This window comes from Mus caroli, chromosome 2 (genome assembly GCF_900094665.2).
Source record: "Mus caroli chromosome 2, CAROLI_EIJ_v1.1, whole genome shotgun sequence".
Lineage (NCBI taxonomy): Eukaryota > Metazoa > Chordata > Mammalia > Rodentia > Muridae > Mus > Mus caroli.
Genome location: NC_034571.1, coordinates 97,693,954 through 97,716,535, shown reverse-complemented (window position 1 = coordinate 97,716,535; position 22,582 = coordinate 97,693,954). Strand labels below are relative to the sequence as shown.

The window sequence follows — 22,582 nt, the reverse complement described above, 5'->3', positions numbered from 1 at the left end:
AGATGGGTAGAGCTTTTTGTCTACTGTGCACAGAGCCCTAGGTTCCAGCCATGGACACACACATGTACAAACACCCATACACACACTCACACACACACACACACACACACACACACACACACACACACACACAGGCATATACACATGCATACACACGAGCCATACAAACTCTACATGCATGCACACACAAACGCCCACAGGCATGCACAGACACAAATGCAACCCCCTTGAGTATAGAAATGAAGAGATTACAAAGCAGCATCTACTCTGCGTACATACATTTGTATGAATATGCATGTATATTTCTTTACATGTATATAAATACATATACACAAAATATGTCTTCCTGGGTAAAGATGATTGAAAGAAGATATACCTTGCAGGTGGTGATGGATAATACCTGAGGCAACTGTCATTCTGTTTACAAAACTCTAATTTTATGATAAACATCATATTTAATTTATTTAAAAAAACCAAAACCCACGTTTAAAACTGTAAATACGACTATCCACTGGGAGAGAGAGGGCTCAGACCATCAGTGTTCAGTAAGATTCGCCTGTGAGAGAGCCCTCTGATTCATCCCCACCTAGGCCTTGAACCACTAGCTAAGCCAGGGATGGAGCCAAGTCTGAAGGCCTCCTCTCTGCTACAAGGGGAGGACTCCACTGGAGTTGTTTTGTGGCCCATCCCCAGAAAGCACCTACCTCACCTATCATCTCTGCCTTCTGACTCCCAGGAGTGGGGAGATGTAACATTTTCCAACCAGCACTCTGTCCCTTAGTCATCCCTTCTGCCTGCAGTCCCCTCTCTGACTTGGATGATAGTGCTCATAGGATCATATTCAAAACACTTAAGGAATCCAAAACCAGGTTCAGCTTTATCTCATCTGGGTCTGGTGTGAGTTTATGGGGGTGCGGGTCTCTGCCCACTTTGATCCCAAACAACTGCAGAGCATTTCTATGCCCACTCTAGTTCATTTTAGCTCCCAAATAAATGATGCAGAGACCTGGTTTTTGGTTTGTTTGGTTTTTTTTAATTGCCTACTTCTTAGCCATGGGGCCCTTTACCTGCATCTGAGTCTTGCCCTGGCTCACTCTGGTCCACTCATGGCAAATCCTCTTGGTCCATCCACATAGTCTCCACCCCTTCCTCCTTCCCTTCCTTCATCACTCTTCCTCCCTCCCCTGCCCTCCCTCGCACCCCCTCTCTCTTTCTCTCTCTCTCCCCCCTGACAAGTCCTGTCCTAATTTACTCTCCTGCCCAGCTATCTCGTCACATTATTGACCAATCAGAGGTGATGGAAAACAATCTTCACATATAAATCAGCGTCGGAATGAATGCACAGTCCCCCACATGCGTTTTATCTTCTTGAGTTGTGATACTTTGGAACTCACACGTGAACCTCATGGGGTCGTTAGGATATTTGTTCAATGGGAATGTCTAGTCTGCCTAAGTCTCAGCTGTGGCTCTGAGAACGTAGCAAAGAACCTAAAATACTGTGAAAATAAACAATGAGTTCTCGGGGGCGGGGTGTCCATTTGTTTTGTAGGTGGACATTCTGGAATATTCTCATAATGTCACAGTTGGCTATTATGCTACCAAAGGGAGACTGGTGTATTTGCCTGCTGTGGTGATGGACGTGCTGGGCGTGTATGGAGTCAGCAATGTCACTGCCGACCTGAAGCAGCACACTCCCAACTTGCAGTCTGTGGCGGTGCTTGCCTCCCCGTGGAAGCCCCAGCCTGCAGGTGCCTTCCAGCTGAAGACAGGCAAGTCACCCAAAGGAAAAGGTCCCGTCATTCCAGGACCAGACAAGAAGACCTCTGTTTAAAAGCCCCATTGCTGACGGCTTCTCCAGTCTGTAGTCCTTATACCTTCAAACTTCACTGTTCATCAGAGGTCCAAGCCTCCTGCCCAATGGCTGTAATCCTGGCTTTCTTAGATACGTTCCCCATAGAGGCTTTTCTTCCCAGTCCACATGCTTGTGGATCACAGCACAGAACACCATGTCTCCCCATGTCCTATCAGTGGCCACTACTAAGACTTGACTGCCTGTGAAATCTATATAGTAAGGTCTGGTTGTTATTGAAGGGGTCTCCCAACAAAGGCTTTGACATCTTTCTCTCAATTCCCCTTGTGATTTCTGACTTGCAAAGTTTGTAGACCACAAGAGTGGAGAATCCTCTGCAATGGGAACTGTCAGCTTAGTGATGAAGGACAATTGATGGTCACCATCCACAGAAATAGATGACACCATCATCTTTGAGCAGATGTCTGCAGAGTCTCATGGGATAAAGTCATGATATCCTTTGTGTTGGGGAGAGCCTTGGGTTCAACCATGCTTTTAATTCTCCTCTGCAATAAATCATTTTAAGAGGCATTTTCAAAGTATAGTTAAAGCTTGTCTGGTCTTCCTGTTTACTTGCTAATTTCTGTAACCTAAAAATCATGCTGTTTTGTATATTGGCTGCTATTAAATTTGAAGAACTAAGACAGAGCATTGGCATGTGCTGACCCATGGTTCTTCTTCAGTGCTGCAGTTTGTAAGCCAGTCGGACAACATCCAGTCCTGCAGGTTTGCCCAGACAATGGAGCAGAGGCTGCAGAAGGCATTCCAGGATGCAGAGAGGAAGGTCCTCAGCACCAGGAGCAACCTGACAGTTCAGGTAGGGAGCAGGGGCATCAGGCTGCAAATGCAGACAGCCATAGTGCATATATTGGCCAGAAATGATATGGGTCCCCCCATCTAAACTGTCACATGCAAATGTAAGTGTGTGCTTTGGGCAGGTGATAGAGATAGTCGTGGCATTGGCGAGGGTGGCTGAGATCTGGCTATGACAGATAGCATCCCACGTCACTATGAACTGACCACAGTTCAGGGATGAGTATTTGGTTTTTATATGTAATACTTCCTCCAGTCTTTCTAATTAAGATCCATCCTTATAAGATGGATCAATGTGTGTGTGTGTGTGTGTGTGCATGTGTGTTTGGGGAAGCACATGCTATGGTGCAAAGGTGGAGTTCAGGGGACAGAGAATGAGTTCTCTCCTTCCAGCATGTGGGTTCCAGCAACCAAGCTCAGGCTGCCATGCTTGGTGGCAGGCCCCTTCATCTGCTGAGTCATCTTGGGGCCTGTGGATTGATTTTTAAATCACCAATTCCATTGTGATTTTCTGTGATTAACTGTTGTGTGATTTTCATTGGGCTAGTTCCAAATTTCAACACAAAAATAATGATCACCACAGGCAAACACAAATACCCATGAAAGACACCCACGCCTTTTATAGTGTGGGCTCACTCTCAGCTCAGTGTTTTACAAATATTCTTCTGTGTAATGATCAGACATCCTCTGAGATGTCATCTCCATTTTGTTCAGGTGAGAACTGAGCAAAGGATTATGACACTCCCAGGTCACATGGCTGGGAAAGGATGAAGCAAAGATGTGAGCACAAACTCTGTGTGTGTGTGTGTGTGTGTGTGTGTGTGTGTGTGTGTGTGTGTGTGTGTAAGAGCTCAGTAAGGACAGACACTTCTTAATAATATTCATCCAGCCCCCAACTTCTCTAATTAATGCTACTATTCTGTGTCTGTTTTGACTACTGAACTCTAAAGCCTTTGCAATTAGACCAGGGGCTTTTGAATCTGACATTTAGCATAAGTGAATTATCAGCAAAGCCAATACATGTGGCAAGCACATAATCTAATTTGCAGGAGCAGCTTTCCTTTTCTGTGCTCAGGCAAAGTGGATCGGCTAGGATCTCATTATGACTTGGCTCTTATTAGTCTAAGATCTAACAGTGTGTCACAGATTTAAGATTCATGTAAGCAGTGTGACTCAGCTCTTATGGGAAATCTTTTTCTTCAGGGTTAGATCTATGGTCTTGGCAGGTATGGGAACCTAGGTTGTTATTAGGGCAGAATATACTTTAAGAGATTTCTTGAGTGCATGCTGTTTATTAGATGCTGGGAGTTCAGACACCAAAATAAATAAGTTGCCATTGGCCTTCAGCCTGTTTTGAGCCGGTTATGTGTCATTGGATGAAATGTAAGGAGCAAAGCTTCCTTAGAAAAGACTAGAATAGGTGACTTGACCATTGCACCTAACTAGATTTAAGATGCTGTCCAACATGTTGGGAGCCTTCAGGATTAATGGAATGAATTATTTTATCAATTCCATTTCACAACTGGCCTTGGCCATTGTGAAGTAATGTCGCTGGATTTAACACCTCTTTCTTGGTCCCTATACCATCACAGATAACTTCACATTCACTGTCTTCCTGGGATCATGATACTGTGACTTCCAAATTGATGTTTTTGTAATAACACTTTTACATTTCATTATATTAAATATCATTTATATGGTACTTTGAATACCTTGTGGAATAAAAGGGTGTAAATATCAGAGTCATTGGAAAAGTGACTTTTAAAAGAGCCCATAGCATTAGGAGCTAGCTTACAATTGACTCCATGAAGGTTGTAACAGAATCCAAGCTTATGAGACATAAGCACAAAGAGGCTGTACTGGCCTCCCTCCACTGAGAAGGTCACAGCTTATCTGCTGGAGACACAACTGGATCCAGCTGCATCAACATTGTCTTCAATGTTCTCTGTTCATCTTTTGGCTTGACTTCCTCCAGACCCTCCTCTTCTTCCTCCTTCTCCTTTTAAGATTTATTTGTTTCTATTTTACTGCATGTATACTTTGTCTACTGTATGTATGTCTGTGTATCACATCCATACAGTGCCCATGGAGACGAGACAATGGTCTCTGATCTTGTACAACTTGGGTACAGGTGGCTGAAAGATGCCATGTGGGTGCTTGGGAAACGAACCCAGGTTATCTGGAAGACTGGCAAGTGCTCTTCACTACCAAGCTGTCTCTCCAACCCCTGCACACCTCTTACCTGGGCTCAGTGATCCTTGGTGCTTCCAGATTTGTCTTATTCTTATTGCTGATGGTCTTATGAAACACAAGAGCCTTTAAATTTTTTATTTTTTGTTCATTTGTTTATTGGTGTCATTGCTGTGCAGTCCCACCAGTGGGACTGGCTCTCATTGGCCAACTGTGCCCACTTCTGGATTGGTAACTGTGGCCAAGGAGATGAGATATCCTGGTCAACATGGTCTGGCACAGATGCCCACTTGTGAAAAATGAGAAGGTGCAGCTGTACCCAAAGCCCATGGACAAAATGGAGAAGGGAGGTAACTTCCTAGGGACCATGGTGCTATTGTCGTAGAAGGAGAAAGATGGTGGCAATGAACTGTGATCTAATGAGCTAATGAATCAGAATGAGAGAGTGAAGAGATAAGGTGAGAAGTTTCATAGAAAGGTGTGACCAAGTTTACTACAGAAGATACGAAGGCATGGGAATGGAGCTGTGTTTATTGCTTGAAAGATCTTAAGCTATAAAGAGCTCAATATTCCCCAATGGGAATTGTGTATTGAATCTGATACCTACCAAAATCCCATTCTAGAGTCAGAGACAGGATTGCTGTAAATTCAAGGAGAGTGTTGCTTGCATAGCAAGTTCAAGACCAGTCAGAGTACGTAGTCCTGTCTCAGAAAACCAAGAATGGAGGGGCAGGGAGAGAGAGAGAGAGTGATTGCTGCTCTTACAGAAGACCTAAGTTCAGTTCCCAGTACCCACATCAGGCAGCTCACAGCCATCTGGAACTCCTGCTCCAGGGGTTCTGATGCACCGTTCTGGCCTCTGTGGGCACCTGTATATACTGCTACACACACACACACACACACACACACACACATACACACATACACACACCTTTTAAGAAAAAATTTTAAAACTCCTAATGATAGTTTTAAAGATAAAAATCAAGAAATCTATCCTGAAATTCAAATAGAGCCCCAAAAGACCTTGAACAACAAAAGCAATCTTGACAAGAATGAATTGTGTGTCACAGTTTCTTGTTTCAAAAGTTTATTTTTAAAAAGTGAATATAACCAAAACAGTGTGCTTCAACTCTATGTCAAACATAGAGATCAATGGTATAGATAGAGGCCAGAAAAAAAAAAAAAACCTACTTGTATAGGGTGAAATAATTTTTACCAAGGCTGGGCTATAGGGAAAACGGTAATCTTTATAGTAGTTGATATCCACATTACAAAAGAAGGAAGATGAAGATATACCTACTTCATCGACCAAAATCTCTCAAAGTGGATCAAAGACATGCATGTAAGCACTAAAGCCAAAGGGATCAGAGCATAGAGGAAAGAGCTCACAGGCCTGTGTGTGCTGGACGCCACCAGAGAAGTCATAGAACCGGGAGAAACAAACACATTGGACTCCCTCAAAAGCAAGAATTCACCCATCAAAAAACACTCATAACAGAATGAGAGATGCCACAGGATTCTGAATCATCTGTCTGCTAAGTGGCTCATATCTAGAACTAGAACTCAAAGACACAGAAAGAACTCTTGCCATGCATCCATTAAAAGAAAGTGAATGGGAACAGAGGCCTGAGATCAGTGCTGTATTTGCCCAGTGTGCATAATGCCCTGGGTTTGAACTATGTCACCATGAGGGGAGGTGGGGGATGGGGCAATAAAAAGGCTTTGACCCAACACTTAAGTAATCATGAGGCACCATCTTACATTTATTAGGATGATCATTCTCGAAAGCAAAGCACAACCCTAGAAAAGAGTATGAGTTGTGAAGGCCTGGAGCAGTTAGGAACCTTGTGTACAGCTAGAGGGATGTGAGATAGACAGCCACTGTGGAAAACAGGACAATGGTTGCTTAGCAATGTAAACATACAGTTACAACATTACCCAGCAACTCGGTGTTCGTCTGCATATCAAAATGAATCAAAAACAGGAACTAGGAACTAAAATAGGTGTACCATGGTCAGGATGGCCAAAAGCAAACCACGGGCCTATCAATGGATGAAAACAAATGTAGTCTACATGTAGTCATATGGCAGAGTGTTGTTAAACCTTCAAATAGGAAGGCCATTCTGGTGCCTACTGCAGCTTGGTGGCGTTGAAGTCGTTGTGCTAAGTGAAGTAAGCCAGTCACAGAAGGGAAACTATAGAATAATTACTTATCTGTCAGATAGATACCCAGAGTTGTAGAATAATCAGTGATCTTAGTTACAAGAGCAACCTAGGAATAAAAGGACAGAGAAGCTGGGGGTTGTTCAATGGGTAACAGTTGGGGGCAGCGAGAAAGTTCTGAAAATGGGTGCTGCTGATCATTTGCAAAAAATGCAAATCTACTTAATGCCGATGAAGTATGTGCTTAAAATGATTAAAATATTAAATCCTGTGATATATATAGACATATATAACAACAAAAAGGTATAACTTATCTGATTAAATATAGAATATGTGTATTATTATGTAGATAATTTCATATATGCACATATACATATTTATGCACATATACATGTTTACATATTACCAGCTTTATGGGTTCCTTGGTAGTCTGGGGAGGTTTAGTGCTATTGAAAGGTGACAAGTATTCATAAAATATTCACAATAGAGATAAAGATTAAAAGGTCTTACTAAGATTTATTTTTATTAATTATTTATGTGGTGTGTGTATGTGTGTACGTGTTTGTGTGTATGTTCATGTGGGTGCCCAAGGAACCCAGAAGAGGGCACTGAATTCCCTGAGACAAGAGTCACAGGTGGTTGTGAGCCACCTGATCTGGGTGCTGAGGACCAAACTCGGGTCCTCTGAATGAGCAGCAAGTGCCTTTAGCTCCTAACCACTGAGCAATCTCTCTAGTCCCTAGTGAGCTCTTTTGAATTGTCAGAAAGAACTCTTCTTCTAAGCACTTGGGTACAGAGGTCTGAATACCTGTGGCCGAAACACATTCCAGAACTACTTTCTGGGAGGAGAATAAGAGCTGGGTTGTCCTTAATCAAGGGACTATGGCTCTTGGTTGGAGAATTGAGAGACAACTGCCTCCTGTGGTCATATGGGGACAGTAGACAGCAAAGTGGAGAAGCTGCTCTGAGCAGCTTTCCCAATGTCAGGACTAAGCAAAGCTTCAGAGATGATGTCTCAATAAGCCAGGTGGGCAAGACAGTACTCAAAGGGACCTTGAGAATTCTGTAACACGCCTCAGCCGAATGTGCAGGCAGGGACAGTATGGTACCCAGGTTATACCTGGGCCCTAGTGCCCACAGGGAGGGTGGCCTAGTATCTATGCTCTGACCTCCCTTGTTCTCTCCCATGTCCACTCAGCCCCATTTAGCTAACACCATTGGACAAAGAAACCATTGTGTAGTCCTTGAGGGCTGGCCTACAGGATGCCCTCTGTGACATATAGGGCAGTGGCAAGGAGCTCTGGAGAGAAAGGACACACACTGCACACAAACCAGCAAAAGCTCCCTGCCGAGCAGCGGTTTTTCTCCTGCTCATGTTTTTCAAATGTTTGAGATATTTTTATCCATACATTGACCCAGAAAACCTCATTCCCGCCCCCAGCAACTACAAAAATGAAATAAGATGAGCCTGAGAAGAAACCCATGCTATCTTATGGAACATTTCTCCTCATAATCCACACCAATCAATGGTTCACAAAACAAAGCAACTGCTCTATAAAGGATTTATCTTGTATTTCTGAATTCCTGTTATGCCTGTATTCAGTCACCCTGCTCAAAACACCAGGTGCACATTCCTTTTGATGTGAAAGATCCCAGAATATTTGACAGTTGGGCTCTTCATTGATATCTGTATGCTCAACTTTATACTTCCAGAATTCCAGCCATTTGAGACAGTTTAGCCCCTAGAGAAGACACACAAGTAGTTAAAAGCTGAAAATCAAGACTACTTGGGTTCAAATCCTGACTGTTTCTGTCTTAGTTTGGGTTTTATTATGAAGAGACACTGTTTCCAAGGCTACTCTTATAAAAGAAAACATTTAATTGGGGCTAGCTTAACAGTTTCAGAGGTTCAGTCTATTATCGCCATGGTGGGAAGCTTGGCAGTGTGCCGGCAGACTTGGTGCTGGAGGAGCCAAGAGTTCTACATCTTGATCCAAAGGCAGTCAGAAAGGGAGTGTAATTGCATACTGGGTGGAGCTTCAGCACAGGAGATCGCAAGCCCACCCGCACAGTGACACACTTCCTTTAACAAGGCCACACCTATTCCAACAAAGCCACACCTCCTAATAGTGCCACTACTCATGGGCCAAACCTATTAAAGCCACTAGTTATGGATAAGCCTAATGACCTTAGGCAAATCCCTGTAACTCTAGGCCCTGGCTTCCTCATTTGTGAAAGGCGGTCAGAAATGGATGCTCTTCCCAGGGTTAGATCAAGATGGAAATGAGGTGCCCATAGCCCAGTGCCTGGCTTGCTCCTGCAATCTGTAAACAATGACTTGCTATTCTTTTTTCCTCCTTGCTGTCTCCCCACTGCCCTTCCATCGCAACCCACGACTCCTGTTGAAACGTCCCTTCCTCGGCCTCCATGACACAGACCCTCACCTTATTTGGCCTGTCTCCTTCCCCTTTGCTCCTGTGTCATTCAGATCGTGAGCACGTCCAATGCCTCCCAAGCTGTCACACTGGTGTATGCTGTGGGCAATCAGAGCTCGTTCCTCAATGGCACCGTGGCCAGCAGCCTCCTTAGCCAGCTCTCAGCTGAGCTGGTAGGATTCTACCTCACCTACCCTCCACTCACCATCGCTGAACGTGAGTATGTGCACCAGAGCCTCATGCAGAAGGGCCCTGTAGTTTCCCTTGGGGATCTTTCTCCACAAAATAGAAGAGCCTCTGTTGGGCTACATTGCATTATCTTGAGCAACTGAGAATACAACAAATGGGAGTTGAATTGATAAAAAGTTCATTGCACACTGAAGAAAGCCAATGTTTGATGCTTACAATAAGTCTATCAGGAGGTGTAAAACTAGAAGAGAAAATTAAGGCCCCCTCCCAGTGCAAGTTTTCACAGGCTATCCACTCTCCCACAGCTAATAGGGCTGCGTTAGGACCTGTGCTCTGAGCACTGCCTTCCAGGTTGCCATGGTTTTCTCTCTCCTCCACAAATGTTCCTAGACCTTCAGGTCCAGCTGGCTTCAGACTTTGTAATGGAGTCGTGACTTCACTTGAAGATCCCATAGTCTGAGGCCTTGGCTCTCTTGAATGCTTGTTACATAATCCTCATTACTGCACGGTCAACATAGACTCTGAAGATAGTGCAGCCCATGTTTGTCACTAGACACTTTCTGATAGCCAAAGGAAGTGATGGTCTGTACCCTAAATTTAATCATTACATTTCAAAAGGTCACTGGCAAAGATTTCCTTTTAAAATATACCTATTAGCAAAAGTATTTCATAGTTTCTTTCTGTAGTTGTTTTGATACAATAAATAAATGAGATTCTGTGTGTGTCTTTATGTGTGTATGGGGGGTGTATGTGTGTGTGTCTGTATGTGGGTGTATATGTCTATATGTGTGTGTATGTGTGTGTATGTGTATATGTGTGTGTATGTGGGTGTATGTGTCTGTATGTGTATGTGTGTATCTGTATGTGTGTCTGTATGTGTGTATCTTTATGTGTGTGTGTCTGTATGTGTGTATGTGCATATCTGTATGTGTGTCTGTGTGTGTATGTATGTATATGTGTGTATGTGCCTATATGTGTATGTATGTATGTGTGTGCGTGTGTGTCTGTATGTTATGTGTTTGTGTGTGCATGTGTGTATGTGTGTGTCTGTATGTGTGTGCCTGTATGTTATGTGTGTATACGTATGTGTATGCGTGTGTGTATGTGTGCATGTAGAAGATGTATTTGTCACCTAGCAGCTACTGGGAAGTTTTAAAATGTGTGTTTACTGGAAAGATCTTATTAATTTTTAGGCATCAAAGATGACTGTGGACTTTATAAAAAGATTATGTCAGCCAGGCAGTGGTGGCACACACCTTTAATCCCAGTAAAGACAGGCAGATCTCTGAGTTCCAGGCCAGTCTGGTCCATAGAGTACGTTCCAGAACAGCTAGGACCACACAGAGAAACCCTGTGGTGAAAAACAAACAAACAAACAAACAAACAACATCGTAACAGATGGCAGGATGTGATGGGGCAGCAGGTGCAGGGGTTTCTTTTGCCAGCTTGGTATTCTGATAATAATCACAGCTAAGTTGAACTGAGCAGCAGGAGTTGGGGAAATGACTCAGTTGGTAAAGTGCTTGCTATATAAGCCTGAGAATTGGAGTTTGATCTCAGTACCAACATTAAAAATAAATTGTCTAGTGAGATGCTCACAGCTGTAACACAAGTGCTGGGCACAAGAGGACCTAGCCCTGGGAGCTCACTGGATAGTCAGGCTCAGTCAACTCAACTAGCTCAAGATTAGTGAGGACTCTTGTCTCAGAAAATAAGGCAGAGAGCAATTGAGGAAGACACTCGTCATCATCCTCTGGAGTACACATACGTGTGTGCACACATGCACACACATACACACATACATGTACGTGTGCACACATGCACACATGTACACACAAATCCAAAGGGTTTATTGAGCACAGGCTATATGCCAGGCACTATACAGTGTCCTTTACCTGTGTGAATTCTCATAGTCACCATGCTGGTAAAACAAGAGGATAACCTCTCCTCCCAACGCTGGGGCACCAAATGTAGAGAAAGCCATTCCTTGTGATCTTCCTAGTGCTAGATGATCCCTACAGCCCTGCTGTGACAGGCTGCACCTGTGGGGGCTGATAGTAAGACTGCTCCATTTAAGAAGGTTGGAAGGGAAATTCCAAAGAGACAAACTCGAGAATCTGAGCTTCCTGGACAAGCTGTCCCTTTTCTGAGTCTCTTTTTCACACAATGAGATAGTTTGACCTGTGTGCCTCAGCGTTCTCAGAAATGACAGTGTAGGACCTAGCTACCTGCCAGCCTGTCACTTCTGTCTCCCTTCATAAGTTTTACTCATAAAACCTATCAAAGAAATTTGATGTGATTTTAAATTTATTTTAGCACTGGAATATCCCAACCTCGACACATCAGAAACAACCAGAGACTACTGGGTCATCACAGGTAACCTCTTAACTTTATAATTCCTTCTTCATAGCATCACAGCTTTGTCTAAAATGGTGCCATTTGGTGACGGGATCTACATCTTTGGTCCAGCCTTATAAGTCAAGGGATTCCTTCTTTAGGGCTGGAAGAGAATGGGGAAGCAAGGAAAGGACCCTGAAGATAATTACTGATAAGCAATTCAAAGCCATTAGCTCAATGGTCCCTCCTCAGCCTTTCATACACAGCAGCATCAATGAGTGACATCTGGGGCACATCTGTGTGAGTGGCTGTCTGAACAGGTGGCAGTACAGCCTTTCTGTACTGCCCTGTGTGAGCCAAATCAAAACCAGAGGATGGCCACATGTGCACTGCTCCTTCTTGGGGGACTCGGCCCGCCCCACATGCCCGATGACGAGGTCTAGTACACTAGTCAGAGCGTTCTGGTGACATTTTCCTTTTCCCTTGACATTTCTCAGCTGAACCTTAAGGAACAGCAAAGGCATTCTGTTTGCGTTTTTCAAAAGCCACACAGTGGCTCTAAAACTAGGAACAACATTATTGAGGCAAATGGAGAAGACAGATGTGCGTAGGAGCTAAGTGACCAGCATGTAGACAGCTGAAAGTTACATTCTCATGTTCTGAGAGTCTGAGACCAAGGCGCCTGTATGGTTGTGCCTTCCTCCCATCTCCTTGGCTTGAAGTTGGTCACCTTCCCCGTTTGTCCCCACCTGTTCTTCCCTCTGAGCCTGCCTGTGTCCTGATTTCCTTTCCTTATAAGGACACCAGACACACTGGATTAGGGCCCATACTCATGACCTGATTTTAATTTCATTACCCCTTTAAAGACCCTCTCTCCAAACACTGTTACCCTCTGATACACTGGAGGCTAGGACTCACACACATGCATTTGGGGAACATAGTCCAGCCCATCATGAGGAGGCAGGACGATCCTTCAAGGCATGAGAATGTGTCTGGGAGAGAGGCCACCCCAAACGCCGCTCTCTCATCCATCATCCTTCACTGCTGTCCCTCACAAGTGGCACGTGGACTGTTGCCTAAAATTCCACCCAAGCAGTTCCCACCCTGCTAGATGATGCCTGCCTAGGCTCCCTTCTAAAGGACAGATCACCTAGGTATCCCACTGCAAGGTCTTCAGTACACAGAGATCAATTTAACTGCCAAGAAGGCAAACTAACGAGGCACATTTTTAACAGATTAGAAACCACCCTGCCAGGACGCAAGCCTGAGAGAGAAGGGGGGTCGGCGCGGGGGCGAGGGGACACTAACCAAGCAACACATGAGCCAGTGGGTTACATAACCATACAGGATCACGTGTCCTCCTCAAGCAATAGTGCCTTTCCCTTCACAGGCATTCGCCCTTCTCTGAGCTTTACAGATTACATTCAGTGATCATAATCCATCCTTAAACCCAGGCTGCCCTCGACAGCCACTGATGACACCCCTCCACATCTCCCCACGCCTTGCCTATCTTCATTTTAGTGGCAATACCTTAAGAGGAAGCCACATTCAGTCTTGCTTCTGGGTTCCCCTGCAACTTAACCCTTCACACTCATGTAACCTCCTTCCTCCCTGCTGTTGTTGGCATCGCGGTTGGTGATCAAAACAGAGTTGCCGCCGTCTCTCTGGTGGTGGCATCAATCAGTTAGTACTTGTAAGGAACTGGAACTGTTTGAGCATGACCCTTTTGCCTTCCACTGGAACCAGGACCACTTTACAAATTCTTGGGCAGCTCTGCCAATCTGCTCAATCACGAAAGGAAGGGCTTCAGCCGGGTGGTGGTGGCGCATGCCTTTAATCCCAGCAGCACTCGGGAGGCAGAGGCAGGCGGATTTCTGAGTTTGAGGCCAGCCTGGTCTACAAAGTGAGTTCCAGGACAGCCAGGCCTACACAGAGAAACTCTGTCTCGAAAAACAAAACAAAACAAAAGGAAAGGAAGGGCTTGTGACAGGGAGCTAGCGATGAGGTCATTTGCTTGGCTGTCCTACCATCGGCAGATCCTGCAATTGGTTTTATAGAAATGAAGCAAGATAGAGATACTCAGTTATTAGTGACTAGGGCCTGGAGAGATAGCTCAGTTGGTTAGGTGCTGGTAATGCAGGCATGAGGGCCTGGGTTAGATTCCCCAGAAACCACATCAAAAAAGAAGCAGAGGTAGACGGATCCCTGGGGTTCACTGGCCAGCCAGCCTAGGTAATTGACAAGCCCACAGGATACTGGTCACTAATAGATGTAAGAGACCATCTCAGGTTTATACTTCTGCTTTTGTTTCACTCACAAAATGTCCTAGATCCAGTAATGAGTGACTTTCTTCTTGTCTTCTTACTGTGTGTCCTAGTGCCCGTCCCCTGGGGCCCCCAAGGTTTTTCACACTCTCCAGTAGGATGAGAGGACATTAGCCAAGCATGGAGGTTCTTGGAGTTTGAATGTGTGGGATTCAACCCCACATGAAACAGTTTAGCTAAAGTGCAGGAGGCTGACCCATGCCTGACGGTGATCTTAGAGCCAGTGTGATTACAAATAAATGAGAAGGGAAGGGTCACAGTCTTTTACGTTTGGATCTAGGTCCTCTGAACACAGCCAGGGACTTGCAGTGCCTCTTTTTGTCTGGATCTGTAGTGACTAAGAGTGAGTGGCAAGAGGGCCCTGGCTGACGTGTTGAGGGCTCTGAGCTACTGTGTCACTGTGAAGGAGGTATGTGCGTACACACACCTCCATTGCTTTCCAGGCAGGCAAACAGATCAAGAAGAGTGTGCTGAGGTCCTTGGAGAAAGGTAGGGGAACCACATGCAGGGACACAGGACCATTTCTTGCAGGCCATTCTTCCTTTGTCAAGAATGTACCTAGCAAAGAGAGGGGGTTGGGGGGATGTGACAGCAGTAGCTCCCTCATTGCGGTGTCCTAACAAGTGTCCTAGAGCACCACTGTTAAAGGCATTATTTACTGAACTATGTGGATTGTCTCAGGAAGGGGAGCCATGACTCGGATTCATACCCTGCTTCTGACCCCCAGCTCCACCCAGCTGACATAGAGAAGAAACCATGTGATTTCTGGAGAGCTGCAGTGACACACACAAGCCATTAGGCACTAACCACTGCACTCCTGGGAGTGAGTCCCAGGCTCTCCCATACTCTTCTAGGGGCATTTTTTAAAAAAGAAATGCTCTGAAAATATATATGGGGTAAAATGCCCCCTTTTAAGCATCTTAAACTTACAGTTCAGTGGCATAGAGAATGGCCATAATATAAACAACCACTAATGATTGGGGCGTCCCCACCTCCTGGAAGATTTTGACTACTGCCTTGACTTGGGGTCTGCCTTTGAATCATGACTGAGATCCCCAAAAAGCAATCTGTGACATACACACCCTTCCTTTTGTTCACTGGTCCAAGGAGACCAAATTAGAAACCATATTTCAATGGTTTGGCCAGTAAATTAACCAGATGAGGTGTTTTTGAACCTCTCCGGTCTGGGGTAGGAAACCCTGGGAACCCTCAGTCTCTGACAGCGAGAGCAACACAGCAGCATTCATCTCTGTTTTCAGGGTTTTGGCTATAGTTAGAGACAAGCCAGCGTCTCTCACCAGGGCCCTAGAGCCATGCTTTATAACTCCCGGGGGGTCATTTAGCATTTATAGCTTCAAAGAAATGATTTCAGAGGCCCAGCTATGGGTTTTATTTCTCTCTTGATCCGAATATGAACGTCATTTTTGATGGCTTAGTTCTGGCCCTGTGTGGATTCAAGCATTGGTGCCTGCTGAATGCAACACCCTTCCAGATTAGCGGCTATAGACAACATGCTCATTAGGAGGGGCTGGTTTTGTATCTTGGTGGATGGGTGGTATTCATGATACTGCTCTGGACTATGTTAGAACCAACTCATTAAATGAAGACTCTTCCATCCCATTCCCAAGTTCTTGTGAGTTTTAGAGAGAGAGAGAGAGAGAGAGAGAGAGAGAGAGAGAGAGAGAGAGAATCAATTTGAACACTTAAAATTTAGGGTGCAACTATGTGTGAAGGCACTACTTGCATATTCAAGGTGCAGATGCTTCCCAAGAGATGGAGAACAAGGATTGGACTCTGTGTGTAGATGAAAACATGCACTCTTCATTGTGGAAATATCTAAAGAGGCCTTAGAGCTCATTAAAACTCTCATCCATGCACTGGCAATGGCTTGCAATTCCACTGTCATCATCTCTCTTGTCCCCAGATAGTCCAAGTCATAGCTTCTGAGATACGGCCAAGGAAAGGGAAGGGCCAGAAAAGGATCCTATGCACCTTCCATGGACTGACTGCCTTATGCATCCTCTTCCTTTTGACCTTAAGATCCCATTAAATAGCCGGGCATGGTGGCGCACGCCTTTAATCCCAGTACTTGGGAGGCAGAGGCAGGTGGATTTCTGAGTTCGAGGCCAGCCTGGTCTACAAAGTGAGTGCCAGGACAGCCAGGGCTACACAGAGAAACCCTGTCTCAAAAAACCAAAAAAAAAAAAAAAAAAAAAAAGATAAAAAAGATCCCATTAAATGCCATGGACTTCCTCTGAGGTACCCTTCCTTGCCCTTCTACAGAGAGCTATGTCTCAGTGGCTTGCCAAAGGCCCCTTGATTGATAAGAAGTGAGAAACAGCACACTTCTTCCATTAGGTTGTTCTCTTCTTGATTGGAAGAAGACATTAGGGGCTCTGGGCAGGTTTAAGGATAGCAACAGAAGGATCCTTCCTAATAGGCTAATAAAGTTACTGAACAGCAGAGTTTGCCCAAATATACGTGCTCAAGTTCCAGGATGGCTCTACAAATTCTCCACAAAGCTGTTGACAAAGAGAAATAAGCCCCGAGTCAGGGTTTGCAAGTGAGAACCAACCCAGACCCTAAGCCTGCAGCTCTGCTGTGTCTCCTGTGGACTCTTTGCAGTGTGTAGCATTTTTGAAATGTTGGGTTTGATGCAGTAGGTGTTCTAGACACCACAGCTCACAGAAGAAAGGCACAAGCTTAGGAGTTATTCCAGCTTGGGTTTGTACCTTGACTCTGCTACTTACTAGCTGCCTTGGGCAGGTCACTAACTTTTCCAACATATGTAACACATGGGCAAGGATTCCTCAGGATCTGCCTTGGAGGAGAAGTGAGGTCAGGTTGTGGAGAAGAAGTAAGTAAGGTTGGCCAAGCCCCAGTGCATAGTAGCCCTTCTTGGCCGTGTGGGGCAGGAGGTGGTGTGGTTATTTAGTTAGCATGGAGTCTGTGCTCTAAGCAGCCTCTCTGCCTTCTGCATCCTCAGTGCTCCAGGGTGTGGACAACTCACTGGTGGGCCTGCACAACCAGAGCTTTGCCCGGGTCATGGAGCAGCGCCTGGCTCAGCTGTTCATGATGTCCCAGCAACAGGGCCGGCGGTTTAAACGTGCTACCACCTTGGGAAGCTACACTGTGCAGGTAGGTGTGTGCATTGGGTTTTTTTTAATGACTGTGGGTGGGGGGTGTTTCCTGGGACTAAACAATTCCATGTGCCCAGAGGCACATTTTTGACATATTTGACAGCTTGAATATGATTAATTTACACTTCACCATTGAGAATCCATCTCTAGCATGTTATGCTAATGTGTTTGAAAAGGCTCTGTTGGTCTTGGTGTCACACCTGGTAGTGTGGCCTTCTGCTGGCCTACGAACTCTCTCCATGTCCCTCACAGATGCACAGTGCCGTGCTGTCTATGTGGAAATTGCAGACATTAGCACACGCTGTCTGCAGAGCACATCCCCATGACTTTCTGAAAGTCATGCATCTTCTCTCCCTGCATGAGCTGTATCACAACCCTGGTAGGCACTCATGTCTCCTTGTGAGCAACAGCCTGTTGTGCTCGCTGCCCCATTGGATGTCAGTTTGGTTCTGAAAGTCTGCACCATGACAGCCCGTCCCTAGGAAAAATGATGGTTCATTTCCCATGCCAGGTTGTGCTTTCGCCCTGGTAGGTCTGTTCTCTGTAAGCCCTACAACTCATGCTTTTCCTAAGGACAGAAAGCCAGCCACCATTGACCACAGGGCTGTAAAGTGGAATTTCCATCAGTCCAAGGGAGAGAAAGGGCCATCTTACCAGCCCAGTGCTGCTCGTAACCATAACAGTTCTGCGTGTCTCAGAGATTGCCATCTCTGTATTTTCTCATTGCTCAGGGCACTTGACTGTAGATCTCCAGAAAGTCAGAGTGAAGTAAGTGGGGTTTCTTTTTTTTCCCCTGCAAATCTCTCTCAATAGAAGCTTTAGGTTGCCTCTGACATCATGCCTGGGTAAATCTTGGTAAGAAATCCTTATCAAGTTGGAAATGAGTGAAGTTAGCAGGAGGATCCTGTGGTTCACGAGCCAGCTAGCCAAGCTGAATTTATGAGCTCCAGGTTCAGTGTAAATTCCTGTCTCAAAAATAATTTAAAGGTGGAAAGTCATGGAGGAAGACTCCTAAAGCTAGAGCATGCACACACACACATGCACACACCACATCCATATATAGAGACAGAGACATACATACACACACCACATAAATATACACACATACACATATGTACACACAGACACACACCATATAAATACATACAGACACACACATGCACACATACACACACCATTATAAACACAGACACACACAAACACATACATGCATACACCACATAGAGACAAACAGACAGACAGACACACACACATATACACATCACACACATATATACAGACACAGACACATATGCACATACCACAATACACACATACAGATACATACCACACACACACACACACTACATGCATGACATTAACTTTTTAAAATTACATTCCCTTTCTTCCTACCCAAGTTAAGTATGATTCTGAATTTTGTATTAAATCAGTACTGTATTTTCTATATAGATTTTACCCTCCCCCCACGTGTAGAGCCTTAAACATATGCCATGTTGCTTTTCCTGTTCCAAATATTTATTCTGCAATTTGTAATCCACATTGATATGGACTGGAGTGGTCTGTTCATTATATTCTACTATGTGACTTTCTGTAATTCGTCCACCATTTATTCCGTTTACTCCTGAAGACTTTTTGATTTTTCAGGGATTTCAGGGATGGTGTTGTGGTGATGGTTGTTAATGAAATTACTAAAACCACTTTTGTAAAATCTTTTATATCCTGTGAATCTCAACATCTAAAATGTCCTGAAAATACTATAATATAATGTTGATCAGTTACTAATTCTAAAAAGTTGGAACCCTAAATGTCCCATGTTTACATGCTTGTATACATACAGCAGTGTGCTGTGTCCATATCAAAATCTATGCTTTTGCATTTATTATTATCAGTTTGTAACTCCAAAAGTTAAAAGCGACACTCCGAATGTCTAACAATAAAGAGCTTGTTAGGCCATTTTATGAGGCAGATAGATAAATGCCATATGGAAAGAAATACTTCTGCTTTTGACATATGTTGGGCCATTTAAAGGAGCAAGAAAATATGATGAGCCTCAGGCCTCGGTGATGGCTCAGCAGATAAAGACACCTGCTACCAAGCCTGTGGACTGGGGTTCAAATCCAGGGGCCCACATGATAGAAGTAGAGAACCTGTTCCTGCCGTTGTCCTCTGACCACACATGCAACATGTCTCATGTGTGTACATTTAAAAGAAGCACATTTAAAAGTGAGGTATGATGTCATGATCTTAGAAGATAATAAAGAAAAGGCTTGGGTAGAAAATCCAAAGATTAGGAACACAATCTCCAAGATGATAACAGTTCTTCGGTGTCAGAGGAAGGACTATACTTTGTTTTAATTTTTTCATTGTTTGATGTTTTTTCATCTGAATTTTTTTATCTTTGAAATTTAAATTTAAAAACCCCTCTACAGAGATGTTTTAGAAAGAAAATAAAGTACTTGAATCTCCAAGGACTGCTCCTCTCAGAGGTCACCTCTACTGTAACAGATAGGTCTTCTCTTCCCCTGTCAGGCAATTGAAGATTTTTGAAATTAGGCACCTTGTTTGGGGATAGCCTAGCTTGTCCTAAGTTAACATAAAGGCTGATTTTCAAATGAGACCAGAGCTCAGTGGAGACGGGGAGATATCACTCTCCCAGCCTCAAGCTGCTTTCCAGATGTTGCTGTTTTTCAACACCCCCCCCCTTTTCTCCCAGTCTCCTGTCCCTGGGATAACAAGCTTCCTGGAACTGTGGCTGTAGGAAGGATCACATGCCTAATGTCTAACCTGTCACAGTGGGTCCACTCGGGAACAGCAGGCCTCAGTGCCTGGATGAAGCTGAGCCTTCTGATGGTCAGGGGCCTGCAGGGCCAGTCCAAGATGTTCTGGAAACACCCTGCCTTTCTTTCTCTAAAAGATGGTAAAGATGCAGCGAGTGCCAGGACCAAAGGACCCAGCAGAGCTGACGTACTACACGCTGTACAACGGGAAGCCACTGCTGGGGACTGCAGCAGCCAAGATTCTGAGCACCATCGACTCCCAGAGGATGGCCCTGACCCTGCATCACGTTGTCCTTCTACAAGCTGACCGTAAGGAGTCTCTGTATTCACTAATTTAATGGCATTAAATATTTTCTGTGCATCTAAGACCATATGAATGGCCTTACAGCGGAACACAGTTTGGTTCTGTGAGGTTTGAAAATAATTGGCTATATTTCCTGTTAAAGCCATAGGCTCTAGGAAAGGGATATGGCTTGCAATATCTAAATGATGGTAGATAATAATATTACTTTGTCCCCAAGTGCTGTCTCTTCTTCCTCTTCAAATCCAGTATAATCTAGCTACAAAAAAAATAACTGCAGCTGAGATCATATTTATATGCTGGGGGAGTTATAGGTAATTTGATTCAGTGAATATTCAGTTCTCTTTGAATTATGCTTGGTACTGGAGGACATCAGAAGTGGGTGACACTTGATTCCTGGCTCTGAGGGACAGAGCTGTGGATGCATAGAGCCAGCAGTGAGACCTGCAGGGGGAGACTTTGCTTTGAAGGGGCAACCAGGGACAGAAGAAGGGTATAAAAGCCAGTACCCGCTCTGTGGCAGCCATTATAGTGCTCACTCTGTTCATTTACCTTCTGTCCTACCAGGGCTCTATTTATTCAGCCCCAAACTACAGGAGGGGAAACAGGCCCAGAAAAAGAGTAACCTGCTTACCCAGCACAGAACCAGCACATGGCCAAGACACCAATCTGAATATTTCAGACTCCAGACCTGTATTCCTAGTTATGTCATACTTTAAGGCACTAAAGGGAGGGATGGGTATGCATTCAAAAAATTTCGTGAATAAAAATGCAGGGCAGATGTTCCAGGTGTGCCCGGAATACAAGTAGTTTAAATGGCCCAGGGAAAACAAGCAAACAAACAAACAAAAGCAGGTGGAAGATTTGATGGAAGTGGAAAGGCGTGTCAAATGGAAGACCCATGGCAAATAACAGACTGTGGGGAGCTCTAGAAGATACCTAAGCAAGAGAGTGGTTCCATGAGAGGGTCCCATTACTAAGGGAAGTTAATTGGACAGTTCTGTTGCAGATCGGGGAGATAGGAGAAAACAAGATCTATGAGGAGATTCTGTGGTGTCCTTTGCATTGGGGACCCAGCTAAAGCTATAACCAAGGTGGGACAGAGAGAGGTTAAGGCTTGAAAGTGGGAGGCTGTGTGGCGCTTTAGTATTTGGCAATGTGCCATGCATAGAAAGAGTATGGAAAGTCAGTCCCCATGGCTCTTCAAGATAGTGTTCAAGTGTTCACTCTTCCAAGAGCATCAGGTTGGTTCACACCTGACTCATGCCTCTCCTCTCCTCTCCTCCTCCTCTCCCTCCTCCTTTCTAGGAGGAGGGATGACTGTATGGCAGGCATACCATGCTTGGCTGGTACATCCTCACAGGCACACCTGTGCTCAGGAATGATGGTGGCCATTCTCTGCGATCTTGTTTGTGAAATGACACTTTCAACTGAGAGCTTCTTCCCTTTCTTTCTTCTCTTTCCCTGTTCAGTTCTTGTCGGTTTCTGGTCACCACTTCCTGTGATATGTTGTCTTCTCTATGAAGGTTCCCCAAAGTTCTATCCTTGGTGTTCATACTTCCTCCCCCCACCCCAACCCATCCTTGCTCTGAAGAACAAATCACAAGTAAAGGAGAGAGGTGGCGATGCTAAGCATGGGGAACTGGATGGATTCAGAGTGTTTTAAGGAATGAAAATGATGGGTTCAGATTTTTATGGCGGGATGAGGAAGAGATTTGAGGAACTCAAGGCAGACTTGTAGGTATTGGCTCAAGCGGTGGTTGTGGTTTCATTTGTTGAGATGAAGAGAGCGTGGATTTCATGACTGGGACAGAAATCAGGGAGATGGAAGTGATATGTTAAGTTTGAAATGTCTGCAAGAGGACCACACAGAAGTCAAGAGAAAGAACTGGAGGACATCGGCACACAGAGCTAAGGGAGAGGGTGAAAATGAATGGAAGAGCAAAATGGACAAGGGTGGAGACCATGAAACTTTCTGGGATGTCCGTGTGTGGAAGAGAAAGAGTCAGCAGAGAGACCCTGGGGGATGGCAAGGGGCTGGCAGGATGTGCCGGGGACAGTAGG

General features: G+C 44.8%; 1 protein-coding gene across 7 annotated transcripts in view; it reads left to right on the top strand.

Moving 5' to 3' along the window:
• Kiaa1549l (KIAA1549 like) overlaps positions 1-22,582 on the top strand; it is a 271,141-nt gene that overhangs the window by 162,993 nt on the left and 85,566 nt on the right. For all 7 annotated transcript variants that reach the window (XR_003835987.1, XM_029474423.1, XM_021156233.2 and 4 more), the window contains 6 exons: positions 1,550-1,769; positions 2,533-2,666; positions 9,504-9,666; positions 11,956-12,015; positions 17,287-17,438; positions 20,355-20,526. Coding sequence is in view for 6 of the 7 variants with exons in the window: in XM_029474423.1 (XP_029330283.1) it covers positions 1,550-1,769; positions 2,533-2,666; positions 9,504-9,666; positions 11,956-12,015; positions 17,287-17,438; positions 20,355-20,526 (901 nt within the window). In the remaining variant the exon portion in view is untranslated. The remainder of the gene's footprint in view (positions 1-1,549; positions 1,770-2,532; positions 2,667-9,503; positions 9,667-11,955; positions 12,016-17,286; positions 17,439-20,354; positions 20,527-22,582) is intronic.